General features: G+C 33.9%; 1 protein-coding gene across 1 annotated transcript in view; it reads left to right on the top strand.

Moving 5' to 3' along the window:
• LOC111058703 (fibrillin-2) overlaps window positions 1-18,937 on the top strand; it is a 341,293-nt gene that overhangs the window by 64,315 nt on the left and 258,041 nt on the right. Inside the window, 3 exon segments of the mRNA XM_039435620.1 lie at window positions 10,072-10,263; window positions 12,810-12,905; window positions 18,068-18,262. Coding sequence (XP_039291554.1) covers window positions 10,072-10,263; window positions 12,810-12,905; window positions 18,068-18,262 — 483 coding nt within the window.

The raw sequence follows: 18,937 nt of genomic DNA, 5'->3' as shown, positions 1-18,937 counted from the left end.
GAGGAGAAGGAGAAGAAGAAGAAGAAGAAGGAGAAGGAGAAGGAAGATGAGGAGAAGTAGAAGGAGAAAAAGAAGAAGAAGAAGAAGAAGAAGAAGAAGAGGGAGAGAAGAGGAAGAAGAAGAAGAAGAAGAAGAAGGATGAGGAGAAGTAGAAGGAGAAGTAGAAGGAGAAGAAGAAGAAGAAGAAGAAGAAGAAGAAGAAGAAGAAGAAGAAGAAGGAGAAGGAGGATGAGGAGAAGTAGAAGGAGAAAAAGAAGAAGAAGAAGAAGAAGAAGAAGATAAGAAGAAGAAGAAGAAGAAGAAGAAGAAAAGAAGAAGAAGAAGAAGAAGAAGAAGAAGAAGAAGAAGATGATGATGATGATGATGATGATGATGAAGAAGGAGGATGTGAAGGAGGAGAAGGAGAAGGAGAAGGATGAGGAGGAGAAGTAGATGAAGGAGGAGGAGGAGGAGGAAGAAGAGGAGAAGGATAAGGATGAGGAGGAAAACTAGATGACGAAGAAGGAGGAGGAAGAGTAGGAGGAGGAGAAGAAGAAGTAGAAGGAGAAAAAGAAGGAGAAGGATAAGGAGGAGGAAAAATAATTAAATATATATGATTGAAGAATATGATGATGAAGAGAAGAGGAAGGAGGACAAAAAGCAGTAATAGGAGGGGGAGATAAAGAAGATTCAAGGAAAATAAATTGAGTGTGGAAAAAAGTTGAATAATTGGTAGAAAATTTTTTTGATAAAATATAGGTAGAAATGAATGTAGGTTAAAAATAATAGTAGAAAAAAGTTGAACAATTGGTAGAAATATTTGCTGATAAAATATAGGTAGAAATGAATGTAGGTTAAAAATAATAGTAGAAAAAAGTTGAACAATGGTAGAAATATTTGCTGATAAAATATAGGTAGAAATGAATGTAGGTTAAAAATAATAGTAGAAAAAAGTTGAACAATTGTAGAAATATTTGCTGATAAAATATAGGTAGAAATGAATGTAGGTTAAAAATAATAGTAGAAAAAAGTTGAACAATTGGTAGAAATATTTGCTGATAAAATATAGGTAGAAATGAATGTAGGTTAAAAATAATAGTAGAAAAAAGTTGAACAATTGGTAGAAATATTTGCTGATAAAATATAGGTAGAAATGAATGTAGGTAAAAATAATAGTAGAAAAAATTTGAACAATTGGTAGAAATATTTGCTGATAAAATATAGGTAGAAATGAATGTAGGTTAAAAATAATAGTAGAAAAAAGTTGAACAATTGGTAGAAATATTTGCTGATAAAATATAGGTAGAAATGAATGTAGGTTAAAAATAATAGTAGAAAAAAGTTGAACAATTGGTAGAAATATTGCTGATAAAATATAGGTAGAAATGAATGTAGGTTAAAAATAATAGTAGAAAAAAGTTGAACAATTGGTAGAAATATTTGCTGATAAAATATAGGTAGAAATGAATGTAGGTTAAAAAAATAGTAGAAAAAAGTTGAACAATTGGTAGAAATATTTGCTGATAAAATATAGGTAGAAATGAATGTAGGTTAAAAATAATAGTAGAAAAAAGTTGAACAATTGGTAGAAATATTTGCTGATAAAATATAGGTAGAAATGAATGTAGGTTAAAAATAATAGTAGAAAAAAGTTGAACAATTGGTAGAAATATTTGCTGATAAAATATAGGTAGAAATGAATGTAGGTTAAAAATAATAGTAGAAAAAAGTTGAACAATTGGTAGAAATATTTGCTGATAAAATATAGGTAGAAATGAATGTAGGTTAAAAATAATAGTAGAAAAAATATATCAGGAAGATAAAGAATATTCAAGGAGAAGGAATAGGATGTGACAAAATTATTAAAAAATTAAAAAGTTAAATAAATGTCAGAGAAAAAATGCTATAAAATGAGATAAAAGTACAAATTAGCTTATCATAATAATTCAGTAGATTTCCAATTATCCGAATTAATGGGGAACGGGACACATTCGGATAATCAGAGTTTTTAAAAAAAATTGTCATTGGAGAGAAAAAAGGTACGTTTTGATATTGCACTATTTTTTTATTGAATTAAATGAAAGAAACATGATATTTTCACATGTTTTAAATATAAATAAAATGTACTTATGTACAATGGAAGGACAATAGTGAGCGAACGCGGAAAACACTGGTATCGCGGGGGGGGGGAAATAATAGCGCATAGCCTTTTTTTAGACACATTTTTTTCTGAAAGGGATTCGGATAATCGGCGATTCGGATAGTCGGAGTTCGGATAATTGGAGTTCCACTGTATTTATCATATATTCTAATAATGATTTGTGATTGTCAATTAAATAAATAAATTTGCGTGTATGTGAACTGTTTTGGCTTAATAAACTTTATTTGAAATAATTAATTCCTGTTATAACTTTATGAAGATGAAGTGAAATTCTATCATGTTCATAATTTATGTTGTTGAATCCAAATAAAACGGTGAAGTTTGGGCACATTTTACTCTTTTAGACACTATTAAACTAAAAATGAACAAAACTAAAAATAACAAAGACTACGGTATAAAATATTATTATTGTTATTATTATTATTATTCAAAACGTTGAATATTCGGAAGAAAAAATCCTACATCTATTTATTAAAAATACAGAGAGTATGAAGAATAAATTACTGTATTTAACCCAATATTGTACATATTGATTGTTAGCCAATTTCCCTAAATCATAGACAAATTTTGAATTTATAAGACCTAAAAACGCTTTATTCAACTACGCGGTATAAAGAATATAGGCAAAAACCAATCACATTTTACTCTTTTTTTTTTGAAATGAAATGAAATTTATTGCCAAAACAAAATTACAATATATTAAGTTACAAAGTGTTAAACAAATAAGCAAAACTCAAACTTAATTATTAGATCAAAACTTAATTTATCTTTATTTTGGCGACTGCTGGCATAAGTAAGAACTTGAGAGCCAGCAGTGAGTTTACATTATTAGATTAAAAACGTTTAGCGCTTAACTAAAATTTGTAGAATACTTATTCTATTTGGCTTTTTAAATAATTATATATATATATGATTGAACATCATCAAAAACTTACGAATAACTAAAGAATACTTAAGAGTAACTAAATCTATTGTAGCGTTAATTTAAAAAAGAAATTCCTGTTTATCCACTCTTCCACAGTTTTGTGATATTTACCAGTTGGTTTTTCTATAATGAAATTTGACGGAACTAAGTTGATAAAAGATTACAGTAATAAAAGAATTGATGCCTACATGTAGTGAGCTTGATCAAATGCATATTGTATCTATTGAAATGATTTACTCGCATATTGTAAGGGGTAGTGCGAGCTGGAAATAGAGAGTGATTCTTGTTTATGTAGAGTATTACGGTTTTCATGAACGTTTGCCTTAATGTTGGTACATCAAGTTCAATAAAAATATCTCGGCTTGGGTACAAACGTGGTCTCCCTAGAGCTGCTCTTATAATATGTTTTTGTAGGACAAACAGTTTTCTCAAGTGCGTAGAGAAAATAAACACTAAAAATTTAGACTTTTACACACTAAAATAAACTAAAAATTAACAAAATTAATGAACTGAAAATAGCATTAAGAATATCCAATACTACTCAAAAAGCCTACGTCTACTCACTTGAAATATAGAGAGTACTAGCCGTCAGGCTCGCTTCGCTCGCCATATCCGTCTAGACAGGGGGCTCCGCCCCCTGGACCCCCGACTGGAACGTCCAAGAATGAGATCTGGATTTTTCATTTAAGCATTTTTATCATATGTTAGGACGATCCAACCGGGGGTCCAGACTAAACGTCTGGCTGAACGGATATGGCGAGCGAAGCGAGCCTGACGGCTAGTAATATAATATTCCCAAGAATAACTCTGATTGAAGTAGCAGTGCCCAATCAATTTTTCCGCGATAAATGCATTTCAATCTTCAACTTGATGCCAACCTAACAAAAGCCAACTCAACTTAATGCCAATCTGACAAAATTATTAATTTAGTTACCAGTTAACAACTGTTTCGAAGAGGTACTCTCTCTAGATTATAGTTCTATATTAACTTATGGTATGGACATTTTTCAATATCATAATTAAAAGAATAAGAAGAACATACATGCTTAAAGACGAACTTTAAACCCTTAAAAACCACCCTTAGAGTTGAAATATTGTCAAAAGATTTCTTAGTGCGCCTCTAAAGGGCCAACTGAACATACCTACCAAATTTGAACGTTTTTGGTCCGGTAGATTTTTAGTTCTGCGAGTGAGTGAGTGAGTGAGTCAGACAGTCAGTGAGTGAGTGAGTGCCATTTCGTTTTTATATAGATAGATGAAGAATAACTATAATAAATAAATTACTGTCTTTAATACATATTTATTGATGACCAATGTCAAATTGAAATTATCATTCTCGACAAATTATTGGGGGCTCCGCCCCCCCCTCTCAATTAAATTTTTTGAGGGGGGGGGGATAGAGCTTCTCTGGCACCATGGAGTCGGTGCCTATGGCCGCATGTAAACGTTCATTCTTGAAGCATTAACACTCGGCCGTGATAAACGAAGAGAACAGAAGATAAATGAAGCTGCAGGGGAAAAAGAAAATGGAAAAGAACAACAAACAAGAGAAGAAAATACAGAATGAAAGGAAGTAGAAGTGACTGACAATGATTTAGGGAAGAAGAAGTAATGAAGATGATGATAAAGTAGACAGGATAAAAAAACCGTGACATTGTACTGGTAAGTTGTAATTCCGTTTTCTGGTTGGCATTCTCCCAAGCATTCCAAGTTTATTGCAATTTATAGGCAAAACATTTCAATAGTTACTGTGACCATAAATACGGTATTCTCATAGTTGAAATCTCCATACTTGTAGTTGATAGTTAAGAAGTTAACTATAGTGAGGTCCATGTTATAATGGCAGTGGAGAAAGATGGGAGAAAAACGTTGCCGATCCTCTGTCTTGTCAATGTCTTCTATAAACGGTAGCTGATACAGGTTTATTGATGTAATATTAACGGTGCAGTCTTGTTCAAAATATTCAATTATATTTTATTAAGCAAGAAATTATATTTTTCAATCTTTTCATAATGTTTTTCATAACTAGTAGTTCTGTGAACAGTAGACCTCACGCAGTATTCTCAGCCACAAGTACCTGATTGAAACTATAGACCTTATGGAAATACAGCAATAGACTGGCTTCTCCACACATCTGTGTAATCACTTGTCAGCTGATTTATGATGAATAATTCTATAGTCTGATTTTTACTTTCCTTGCCCTATTACCATAGGTAAGGAAAGTATTGCTCTCCGAAAAAAATTAAGGTACCAAAATTTCTAAATTTCTATACGTTTCAAGGTCCCCTGAGTCCAAAAAAGTGTTTTTTGGGTATTGTTATGTGTGTGTGTGTGTGTGTGTGTGTGTGTGTGTGTGTGTGTGTGTGTGTGTGTGTGTGTGTATGAGTGTATGTGCGTCTGTGTACACGATATCTCATCTCCCAATTTACGGAAAGACTTGAAATTTGGAACTTAAGGTCCTTACACTATAAGGATCCGATACGAACAATTTCGATAAAATGCAATTTAAGATGGCGGCTAAAATGGCGAAAATGTCGTCAAAAACAGGGTTTTTCGCGATTTTCTCGAAAACGGCTCAAACGATTTGGATCAAATTTATACCTAAAATAGTCATTGATAAGCTCTATCAACTCCCACAAGTCTCACATCTGTAAAAATTTCAGGAGCTCCGCTCCATCTATGCAAAGTTTGATTTTAGATTCTCAATTATCAGGCTTCAGATACAATTTAAACAGAACATTTTAAGTGGAAAAGATTGAGCATGAAGATCTCTACAATTAATTTTCAGTAATATTTTCACCCAAAATTGAAAATAAGCTCGAAATTCGATAACATTTGATTATTTCAATTGCAAAGTGTTGGCAACAGTTGATTCCATGAAATCATTCACTATGAAGAGATAGCAGACATCGTTGGTCTCCAGCGTTATTGTCCTGACACCAGCTGGCTCAGATCTTTGAATTAGTTGACTTCAGATGCGCGGGAACACTAGCGTCAGGTAATCAATTTCCGTAACGGCAAGAAAAGTTGTGTGAGTGCGCCACACGAGATTTTTACTCTAATATTGGCGTATGAAGGAGGCTCCTTTTCTCTTTTATATTATCCTTGAAATGCAAAATTTCCAAAAACCTTGTATATACGCGACGCGCAATTTAAAAAAGAACAAACCTGTGAAAATCTATTACCGCGTTTCGCCGTAAATGCGCAACATATAAACATTTAAACATTAAGAGAAATGCCAAACTGTCGACTTGAATCTTAGACCTCACTTCGCTCGGTCAATTAAGATGAACTAGTAGTTCTGTGAACAGTAGACCTCGCGCTCAGTAAGTTACATTGACCTGTTGTTATGTTTTCTCGAAAATTAATAAATAATTTATCAATTAAAAATGTCTAGAAAAAATCCTAAATAAACATAGAGCTTTCTGTCCTATATCGTACCGTGACGTGTCGTCCCGGAATGTGAGTGTGAGCGCTGTTATCAGGTCTGGCTGCAACTGTCTACAACGTTGATGGAAAGATACAATTATTTCGAAGATGTTTGATGTTTTTGAACGGGTAGTATTATAGTCCACTAGACAGTTGATTTATGATGAATAATTCTATAGTCTGATTTTTACGGTAATATTGGCATATGAAGGGGGCTCCTTTTTCCTTTTATATTATCCTTAAAAAGCAAAATTTCCAAAAACCTTGTATATACGTCGACGCACAATTTAAAAAAGAACATACCTGTCAAATTTCATGAAAATCTATTACCGCGTTTCGCCGTAAATGCGCAACATAAAAACATTCAAACATTTAAACATTCAAACATTTAACCATTAAGAGTTATGCTAAACCGTCGACTTGAATCTTAGACCTCACTTCGCTCGGTCAAATATTTTGTTAATTAATTATTAATTCTTCATTGTTAGAAGATGATCTGGCAACAGAGCAAAGCGAGAAAGAGATAGCGCTATCCGCTTTGTTGAATAATAGACAAGGATAGCAATACCATCGCTAATCAAACAATGCCATTATAACGTGGACCTCACTATAAATAGTTAACTATTGTTCAAGGCATAGTGAATTATTCATTTCTTAAGAGCTATCATTCAACTTAAGCTGTGACTTATTGTTGTTCATTGAACATTACTATTAAAATCACTTTGCAAGATCTATGCCATTTCTCATAGAAACTTCACATTGGTTGATGCATCTCTATTTTTATTCCAAGTTCAAAGCAATAAAACACTTGGTATTTATTGAAAGATTGGAACTGTTCATCTAACAATTGCTCTTGGTTTGTATTATTACTACAAATGCCTTCTCTATTTATTGTGATATTCGTACTTTATGTTTCAATTTTGCTTAAGTTTTTCTTCCTTATCAGTAGTGAAGTTCACGTTATAATGACAGTATTTGATTAACATTGGCATTGCTATCCTTGTTTATCATTCGACAAAACAGATAGCGCTATCATTTTCTAGCTTCGCAAAGATTCCAGATCGTTTTTTTAACAATGTAGAAATATAAATAATCAACAAAATATCCAATGTCAATTAGGCTTTGTATTGAAAACAAGAAATGAACAGTTAATATAACATAAGTTATACCAATATCAGCCATCCTCTTTAGAAGGCAGTGGCAATGCAGAGAATCGGCAACGTTGTTCTTCTATCTTACTCCACTGTCATTATCAAGTAGACCCCATTATACTCGTCTACATGATCAATAATGTTTTTACTACTTTCCTTGCCCTATTACCATAGGTAAGGAAAGTATTGCTTTCCCAAAAAAATTAAGGTACCCTAATTTCATGTTTTCTATACGTTTAAAGGTCCCCTGAGTCCAAAAACATAATTTTTTAGGTGTTGCTCTGTGTGTGTGTGTCTGTGAACACGATAACTCCATTCCTAATTAACCGATTGACTTGAAATTTTAAACTCAAGGTCCTTATACTATGAGGATCCGACAATAAGAAATTCAATAAAATTCAATTCAAAATGGCGGAAAAAATGGCGGATAATGGCTAAAAAACCATGTTTATCACGGTTTTCTCGAAAACGGCTCTAACGATTTCCTTCAAATTTATATTCTAGATAGCTATTTATAAGCCCTATCAACTGACATGAGTCTCATTTCTGGCAAAATTGCAGGAGCTCCGTAATATTCCTGAGAAGAATGAATTTTGTTAAATTTCTATCACGATTTTCTCAAAAATGACTTGACCGATTTTTTTTCAAATTCATACTCTGTATAGTTATATGTCAACTCTATTAACTGGCATGAGTCTCCTCCCTGGGAAACTAACAGGGGGTTCACCCCATCCTTGAGAAATTTACTTTGTAACCTCCTTCTCGTGCGTGAGGTAGGTAGGAGAGCAGTTTATTCAAAATAACACTTGTCGATATTTTATTTGTAGAACAGCTGTTTTTAAAAAATCCTCAAATTTCATAATTATTCAAAGGAATGTGTACTCTGAACACAATCACAATAGTATAATCGTAGTTTTAATTATTTAGCCGCCAATCGGCATAATGTTATTCTCTAAATTATCCTCGTTAATGAGGCTTATAGATCAATGAGCAAGAAAAGTTGTGTGAGTGTACCACACCAGATTTTTTATGAATGCACTAAAGTCCGAGAGATATTACTTTAAATTGAGGGTAAACCGATTTCTCGTTGCACAGTTTGTAGCATGGACAGAGAGCTGAGTGGGGAGGAGTAAGCATACTGCACACAATTGGATGCTAACACAAATGTAGGGAGAATGCTGTTAGGATAATTAGGATATTTTCTTAATTAACCATATTTCTACATGTTTGAAAACCGATCTGGCAATGTTGCAGAGGTAGAAAAAGATAGCGCTCTCTGCTTTGTCGAATGATAGACAAGGATAGCAACATCAGTGCTAATCAAATACTGCCATTATAACGAGGACCTAACCTTCCATGCCATATTTTTGATGAGACATGCCTTTGTAAATAGCATGCTGGCGCTAACGGTCAGACTAGTACGGTAGTTCTGTGAACAGTAGACCTCTCGCAGTTATAAACCACAGCCTCCTCTTATACTGTCCATCAGAGTAAATCCTGTCTGTATGTCGTGTCGGCGAGATATCGGCGTGAAAACGGCTAATGGCTGTTTGGGTTGGTGAATAAAAAATGCTAACATCAAAAACTAATCTCCTCCAAGACATACTGGCAACAGGTCAGCCCAAGTTCAAAGCAGAGAAATAATATTATGTTACTTTCAGTTATTAATTGCATGCGTCATTGCTTGCAATTAATAATCCACACGACAGCTTATTTACTGAGTTACATTGAGATACAAATTGCATGCATCATTGCATGCAATTAATAATCCACTCGACAGCTGATTAATCATGAATAATTCTGTAGTCTGTCTTTTTTCGTTAGGGCTCAGGGGTGCCCACAGCATGTTTTATGTTGCAAGTTGCGACATGAAGCTAAATTTTGGGGGGATTTTTAGAAAAAAAATAGAGAAAGTGGGGGGACTTTCTTAATTAACCGTTTTTAAGTGACTTTCTAGGAATTTGAGTATGGGAGGATGTGCACTCCTGTTAGGGCTACTCTTGAATAAAAAATATCTAATTCTAACAATTTTGAAAAATCATGTTTTTGGACTCGGGGACCTTGAAACGTATAGAAAACTTGAAATAGGGGCACCTTAATTTTTTTGGAAAGTAAAAAGGGTAGGCTACTTAGATTTTCATTTCCCATTTATGTAATCTGATTTTCACGGTAATATTGGCGTATGAAGGAAACTTTTTTCTTTTATATTATCCTTAGAATGCAACATTAAAAAAATTCTATATATCTACATCCACGCCCAATTCAAAAAGGAACATACCTGTAAAATTTCATCAAAATCTATTACAGCCTTTTTGCCGTAAAAGCGGAACATATATAAACATACATAAAGAGAAATGCTAAACCGTCGACTTAAATCTTAGAACTCACTTCACTCGGTCAATGATGTTTGTTATAATGTTTGGCAGGTGATAACCACACATCGAGCACAGCGCATGCGCTGACAGGTGGAGAGAGGAGTGAAGTGCACCATCGCGGGGACATTCCGTCGACACACGACGGTGACGTCATCTGTCGGCCGCCCTGTCTCAACAATGGCACCTGTCACAACGGGAAGTGCGTCTGTCGCCAAGGATACCAAGGCGACAATTGTGCCCAGCGTCAGTCACATTCAATTTATTTATCAAATAAAATAAGCATACAATAATTATATGAACAAGTGAATTCAAATCAAATCAAGTTATTCTCTCAATTCACAAATCATAGAGTAGGCTACAGTAACAGTACATTTATATATACCCTTACGTTGTGAGAGACTCACATGTAGGCTTAAGCCTGTGTTTGTGAGGGCCTGGCGTAATTCGCTGAATTATCAAATCAAATCGTTTATTGCACAAAAATATATACAGAATACAACTGAATGAAATTGACAACTTTGTGCTACACGTCGGCAAAAGAAAACTTGTACGCCGACGTGGAGTCTTAATATAACTTATTCACTTATACATTAATATTAATATATAAAATGATCCTACAATATTATAATATAGGCTAACAGTAATTAACATTCAACCAACTAAATATTCCATTCTAAGAAATAACAATAAATTAAAGATATACATAAAGCTGAATTTAAGATTCATACAACATCAATCAATATTAAACCAAATCATTAATTGAATAAAAATAATTTTCTTTCACCCAGGTATGGAAATCTTTTATTTTAGGCTTCTTTAACAACCATCCTCTTGGAACTTTATTATAGAGTTTATTTCTCAAATATGAAATACTTCTACGGGATAGGGTGCTATCAACTCTTTCAATTGTAATTAAGTTTTGAGCGACTTGTCTAGTTACTCTTTGAAAATTTTGAATATTTTTTAATTTGAGCACATATTTCTTAATAGTCTTTAAAATGAACAATTGTCTTATAGTGAACAGATTGGAATTTTGAAACAATGTGACACTTGGGAAATCTCTCGGATACCTCATTATTGTTTTGATAACTAACTTTTGTAAAACAAATAGAGGTTTTAAAGTTGAATCAAAAGTTCCTCCCCATATAGAATTACCATACTGAACTAAGGATTGGAATAGAGCAAAATAAACAGATTTTAGTAATTTTAGACTCAAAATACTTCTAAGCATGTACATTTTTAAATTGACCACCCTTAATTTTCTACAAAGGTAGCTAATCTGAGGTGACCAGCGTAGATGCTTATCAACAAAAATACCAAGATACTTGTAATTGTTGACACTCTCAATAACCTCATTGCAAGAATCACATGGATACCTGTTACAAGCATTATTCAAACAAAGCCTGTTCATATCTAGATCTCCTCTTGTTGTTGGACTGAAGGTCATACATTTTTAAAATCTATAAACTATTAAACTAAATTTGAGAAAAATACATATTAAAAATTTTGATAAATAAATGTAAATATTATAGAAAAAAACAGCCAGTTATAATTAATGACAAAAAATTTAGTAAAACTAAAAAAAATAGATACACTATACCAATGCAAATAATTAATCGCCCATACGGACGTCAAGGTCTGTATTTGGGTTGACGGGAAAGTAATCGATCTTGAGTTTCAGTAAACACTTTCGATATCATCTTCAACACTCTGAACAGTATAGTATCATCAGTAAAATTTTTAATGTAGTTAGCCCACTTGTTTATTTGCGTCTCTTGACCTACAGCCGTGGAAAAAAGACATACCGTTTTCAACTAAATGTAATTTTAAAGCTTTGGAAATATTCTACAAAAATGTCTGAATAATATGAGTGTTTGTCTGCTGCAAATACATTTACAGGTTGGAAAGTGTAATTTTGTCCTCGAAATTGGAAATCCGGCCAATTATAGCCGCCATCCACAGTTCATAGATTCAACATTTTACTGCATTTCTTGTACAACAAAATTTATAAGAGAAAGAAATTTGAGAAAATGTAGGAAAATATGTTTTGTAGGTAATAACTAATAAAATTAGCGTTTTAAAGGAAACCTTCTCATTACAATAATTATAACTGGAGATAAAGGTTTTCGGAATATTTTGGTGCAAAGAACAGTGATATATCATTAACGGTTATAAAAAAAACAAGTGATATAAAAAACCCTGAAAGTTTTTGCGCACATCTTGTTTCCGAAGTGTTTGCGTGTGATTTCGACTCATCATCATTGTGTTCCTCATTATAATAGTCCTAACGCATGAATTGAGACATCTTCCACGGTTGTTACCAAAAAATGACCACGGAAGTACATTTGCGCCTGGACTATAAGTAGTGAGACGTAGTTCGTAGTTCCTCAAACACTTATGTGTAGTACTTATGTACTGTGATGCATGCATACTGATAGGTTCAGTATTCTAGAATTAAAAAAACATAACAATCTAACGAAACCAAACTCACTGATTTAGGGCCGTTTGCACCGTGACAGTTCAAACTAAATTTCATTTTAAACTGAATTAAATCCGTATCAAGTCTAGTTTGTTATAATGTGTTTCATTTTGAGTTTAAGCCACTAGCTGATTAAATCGAGTTTAAGCTTTGACTGTGCAAACGGCCCTTACACAGCTCACTAGCTTTAATAGTTATATGTACAACTGTTGATCTTTTATGAGCTCCAACTACTCTCTTTTGTAACCGTGACACTTGTGTCCAAATCCGGATTAAATCCGGAACACGGATTAATTTGTGTTGTTTGCAGCGCACTGTCGTGAGCCATGCCTGAATGCGGGGAGATGCATTGGACCAGACAGGTGTGCCTGTGTCTACGGATTCACTGGACGCCGTTGTGAAGCAGGTAAACATATCAACTGAACATTCATTATTAATCTAATTATATAAAAGATGTCTACAAATAGATATCGGAGTTTCAAGGTTTCAACTCTCTATAATACTTGTTACATTGAAACTTCAGGTATTATAATATAGAGTGCGGCAGTGAAGTGGGTGATTTTCAAACCCTGCAAATAATCTATTGATGTCATGGTAGTGGAACGCGATTACTGCCATTGTGTAGCTCGTACACCACCATTTAGGCCCGCCGCAAAGTAGACCCACGCTAATCCACGAAAAGCAACCCACGCCGTGGGATGTTTTGTAAACCATTGCTAGGCTTCTTCAGATATCTGTTTAATGATAATAATAAATGCAATGAATTATCCACTTGTCAGCTGATTGATTATGAATAATTCTATAGCAATGGTTTACAAAAAATACCACGGCGTGGGTTGCATTGGCGTGGATTAGCGTGGGTCTACTTTGCGGCGGGCCTAAGTTCCGTCTGAACTAGTGTTGAAGATAGACTTGAATTTTCTCATGATACAGCCTTTTACTGTCACAGTTCGGGCAGTTTTAAAAAAAGTAGTAGTATTAGTGAAGACAGGTTTGAACCGACTCATTAGTTCAGATATTTTGATCTTAATTGTAAAATCGCCTAAACTATCAGTGGAGCCAAGCTGAGGGGTATCTCGAAAGGTAGGTGATTTTTATGATCAATTCATTTTATTTCCGACCACAAAAATTGAAATCTCGAAACTAAGCGAGTAGCGTTTTATATTTTGTTTGATGAGATGTTATTTCTTTATTTAAGAAACTTAAAGGCTAGTTTTTTGTGTAATTGATTTTAAAATATATTTTTCTACAACCGCTAGTAAATTTCTTCTTTACGAACTGAAAACTCATCATAAAACAGTTGTTTTGTGAGGAGCGAGCGATAATCTACTTTACGCTTGTAAAATTGTTTACTTTACGCTCGCTAACTATGCTACATTTTAGAAAAATGCAATTCCAATAAGTTCATGTCCCTACTTTTATGCTCAATTCCAACAGTCACGGTGGCAAATACAGATGGAGCGTTCACTTTCACGCTGAAGGACCCAGGTTCAAATCACAGTCCTACCAAATCTTTTTTGCAAATGTTTTATCTTATTCTAATAATAAATTACTATGATTAGATAGAATAATTAAGTTGTATCATTTTATTATTATTATATTGATTTATCAAAATAATTAATAAATTATTACAAAAAAACTGTTTATTGTATTGGAATCCAATACCGCAGTTGTAGAAAAGATTTTGTATGTAATTCGAGCGGAAAGATTTTTTATTGTTCTCGTCAAAGTTACCACGTTCTGCTACACGTCGCGTGGTAACTGTGACTCAAGCGATAAAGTCACGTTTTACGCTCTTAATACATAAATAGCTATTTTCATTTGAAATAGCCTAATTTTATCATTATTAAAAGTGTTAGTTATTAGTTTTTTTATTATTGTTATAATTTGCACTCACACATAAAACGAGTAATTTATTTCTTGTCGCCCATAGATATATTTGGAGACGCTTATTCCTCCATTACAATATGCACTCAAATGCCAACAAAAAAATTAGAAACTTTCGAAGAGTCAATAACTTGTTTGGTCTATGTAGCCGGGAGACATTGCTGTGTCTGGCCTGCAAAAACTGAGCTTCAAATTGATAATTAAAAATTCACTCATCATCTAATGCAAAATAAACACTGAGGTTGGAATACATCCGTGATCTTGACTTTCAAATCTCTTCGTAACCCTAGAACTGATCAATGCCGCCGTTGGCGGCTTATCTAGGACCTTCCTTAAGTGATAGGACCGCCCGCAGCGTTTTTTTAACATCGATCTTTTAGAATCAATTTTTCACCCTTAAGATTTGCTCAAAAAGCTTTCTACAATATATCGATCGATAGTCGATATTCCAATGCTTCTTTCCATACCATTTGCATAGACTGCCAGGTAACTAGACTGCCTTCTAAATGATTTCGAAGACAGCTGACTTTCTGGACTGAAAAACGGGCCATAAAAAGCCGGCCGGAAAGAAACATTGATCATCTATAATAATTAGTCCAGTCTAGGAAAGGTTATAGAGGGAAAAGTTGGGAAGACAATTTTTGACCCCCCAGTTCTGTTAAGAGTAGTAAGGAGGTAAACATATCAAAAGACCCCACCCCTACCCCCTGTGCTAAAGGGGTGGGGGTGGTTTAAAGATACAATTCTTTGGTTTCTCCCATAAAACTCAAAAACTATGTATCCTAAGGACTTGAATGTCATGTAACAAATTAAAGCTAACATAATTTCCTGCAATATTCAATCTACAACTTTTTTATATCTCCTCTATTTTTCGAAGTATCCGCTATTGAAGGTGTGACATTTTTGAAAAAACACGTTTGCCACCAATTTTTTTCTATTTTTGCTCTTATAACTTTTCAAACAACGATGGGAAAAATCCATGTTGATTATGAGCTTATAAGGCATTAAATTCTCTTCAATTTGATGCATAATTTCACACTCTCACGAATTTCCAAACACCTTTTGCAACAGCTTTAGTGTTGAGTGTGAAATCTCCATTATTGCAACAATAGACCAGTTGACAAGGGAATTTGGAGGAAATGTTTTTAAAAAAAAATTTGACTTGGCAGCTTTTTTGAGACTAGTAAGGAGGAGAACATATCAAAAGTCCCCATTCCTAACTCATATGCTAAGGGAATGAGGGTGGTTTAAAAGTTCAAAGTTAAACATTTCCTCCAAATTCCCTTGTCAACTAGTCTATTGTTGCAATAATGGAGATTTCACACTCAACACTAAAGCTGTTGCAAAAGGTTTAGGGAAATTCGTAAAAGTGTGAAATTATACATCAAATTGTAGGGAATTTAATGCCTTATAAGCTCATAATCAACATGGATTTCCCCCATCGATTTTTCAAAAGTTATAAGAGCACAAATAAAAACAATTAGGTGGCAAACGTGTTTTTTTTTAAATGTCACACCTTCAAGAGCGGATATCTCGAAAAATAGTGGAGATATAAAAAAGGTTGTAGAATAAATTTTGTGGAAATTTATGTTAGCTTCAATTTGTTATATGTCATTCAAGTACTTAAGATACATAGTTTTTGAGTTTTATGCGAGAAACCAAAAAATGGTACATTTAAACCACCCCCACCTCCTTAGCACAGGGGGTAGGGGTGGGGACTTTTGATATGTTTACCTCTTTACTACCCTTAACAGAACTGTGGGGTCAAAAATTGTCTACCAAACATTTCCCTCTATACCCTTTTTTAAGCATTCATTGCCTGGACTAAATTTATTCTTCACCCATAAGATATTATGCTCTATGAGATATAGTCCAGTCAATATAGACATAAAAAAGGGGGTGTGCTTGCAATTTATATTGTAGTTCTGATTTTTTAATATATTATTTGGGTAAATAAGAGAAGTCCAGAACCAATTTCTTCATGCAAAATTTCCATGTGCAAGATACAGGGTGGCCCAAAAACCTCGTATTTTCGTCTCATTTTCCAGTTTTCAGCTATTTCTGCCAAATCTCGTAATCGGACAGAAAAATTTGCTCTCGCTTTTTTTAGACTATAAAATTCTGAATAAAATGAAATCATTCGGAACTCTCTATCTCCAATAAATACTGAGTTATGATTTTTCACAAATGAGTGAAATTTGAAGAAAAAAATCAATTTTGATGAATTTTAGTTTTTGATCAACAATATCTTCCGATTGTTACCATTTAGATGTATAATTCAAAATCCCTCTGGGTGTATTTTTGTGCTCTACAATCTGAGATCAGATAGAGTGCTCTATCCCGATTTCCAGGTACACCTGACAACAATGCTCCTTGTATTGTGAAAAACACCTAATTTTCATCTTCAACCATCTTCATCAACTACATTGTCCTCACATTGATATTTCGCACAATGACATGAGTTCATGAGATTATGTTCTATGAGAATCACCCGTTAGATGCACTTCATTTCAGTATTTCCTAGTGGAGAGGCGTGCTTGAGAACACCTCAAGGATAAAAATTATAAATAAATAAACTCTATAGATAAAAACTTATATCATGATGCAAAATCTTAATGTGATGACAATGGAGAATTCATTATTAAAATTTTCATTATCTAAAAAAAGGCAAAAATAAGTTTTTGTGTCAGGATTTGGCGGAAATAGCTGAAAACTGGAAAATGAACCGAAAATAAGAGCTTTTTGGGCCATCGTGTATCTAACACATGGAAATTTTGCATGAAATAATTGGCTCTGGACTTCTTTTATGTATCCAAACAATAAACAAACAAACGAGCTTGTCTGTTCTGCTTTTCCTGACTTGAATTTGTTATTTAAATTGTAGCCTTCCTCGCTATTCCTTGGTTTTCATCATCTTTTATTTCTAAATTTAAAGTTATTTATAATTTATTTTTCCACTTTTTTATCCCTTCTTAATGCATGGGGATTATAGTTTCATTATTGAAAATTATTTTAATGTAGTTTAGATCTCTAATAAAAATTGAGATCTCTCTTTATAATTTATAGATATAACGCATATTGTTATGATAACTCGAGCTTACGCACAGGCCTTTGTTGCTTATGTAAGCTCTTTCCTATCTGATGCAAGAATTTTATACAAGAATAAAATTGTGATAGCTCAAGAGTTTTATTGTTTAGTATAGTTCTATATTTTGTTGTTTGTTTTTAGTAAGTATATTATATCGTTTCTTGAATTGTATAAACTCTATTGCTCAAGATTCTATGTAACAGCTTTGAATTGTATTCAGAAGGAAAAAATAAATTGAATTGAAATTGAATATTGAAAAATCAGAACTACAATATAAAATGCAAGCACACCTTATTTTTCATGTACATATTACCTGTACTTAAGTAACTGTAAATTTTTCAAACACCACTCGGAAAGTGATGGGGGGGGGAACGGAGCGATCGCCCCGATCCCCCCCCCCTGAATCCGCGCCTGGTGCGGCCTAGGGAAAATTCACGTTAAAAAAGTTTGTTCTCAATCCTTGAGAACTAGCTGATAAACGAATAATTATTTTAGATAATACACACAAGTAATGAAAAAATGGAATACAGAACAAACTGAAATACAGAATAAAAGGAATGTCACCCAATTTATTGACTGATGTTGGATTGTAGACTACCGCACGGGGCCCTGCTTCATGAGGATCGCCAACGACATGTGTCAAGGTCAGTTGCCGGGCGTGGTGTGTACCAAACAGCTGTGCTGTGCCACTGTGGGTCGAGCCTGGGGTCACCCCTGTGAGAAGTGTCCCTCACAGCTGCCCTGCGACGAAGGCCATCTCAAGAACATACACAGTGGACAGTGTGTCGGTAAGTCATTCATGTATTTATTTATTCATAAATCTATCATCTATGTTTTTCTATTTATTCATTCACAGAAAACATTTGATGTGAACTTCAAATTTTGCTTCACCTACGATCTAAAAATCTGGTGTGGCGCACTCACACAACTTTCCTTGCCGTTATGAAAATTGATCACCTGACGCTAGTGTTCCCGCGCATCACAAGTCTACTATTCAAAGATTTGAGCCAGCTGGTGACAGGGCAATAACGCTGGAGACACACATGAGGTCTGCTATCTCTTCATAGTGAATGATTTAATAGAATCAACAATAATTTGCAATTGAATAATCACATTTTCTCGAATTTAAAGCTTATTTTCAATTTTAGGTGAAAATGTTACTGAACATTAATTGTAGAGATTTTCATGCTCAATCTACTCCACTTGATTTTTTTTTCAATTGTATCTGAAGCCTGATAATTGGGAATCTATCTGCATTGCTGGGGCGGAGCTCCTGAAATTTTTACATATATGGGACTTGTGGCAGTTGATAGAGCATATCGATGACTATTTTAGGTATGAATTTGATCAAAATCGTTGGAGCCGTTTCCGAGAAAATCACGAAAAACCCTGTTTTTGACAACATTTTCGCCATTTTAGCCGCCATCTTGAACTGCATTTGATCGAAATTGTTCGTGTCGGAT

This window comes from Nilaparvata lugens, chromosome 9 (assembly GCF_014356525.2).
Source record: "Nilaparvata lugens isolate BPH chromosome 9, ASM1435652v1, whole genome shotgun sequence".
Classification (NCBI taxonomy): Eukaryota; Metazoa; Arthropoda; class Insecta; order Hemiptera; family Delphacidae; genus Nilaparvata; species Nilaparvata lugens.
The sequence above is the reverse complement of the archived record's forward strand: the minus strand, read 5'-3'. Positions and strand labels throughout refer to the sequence as shown.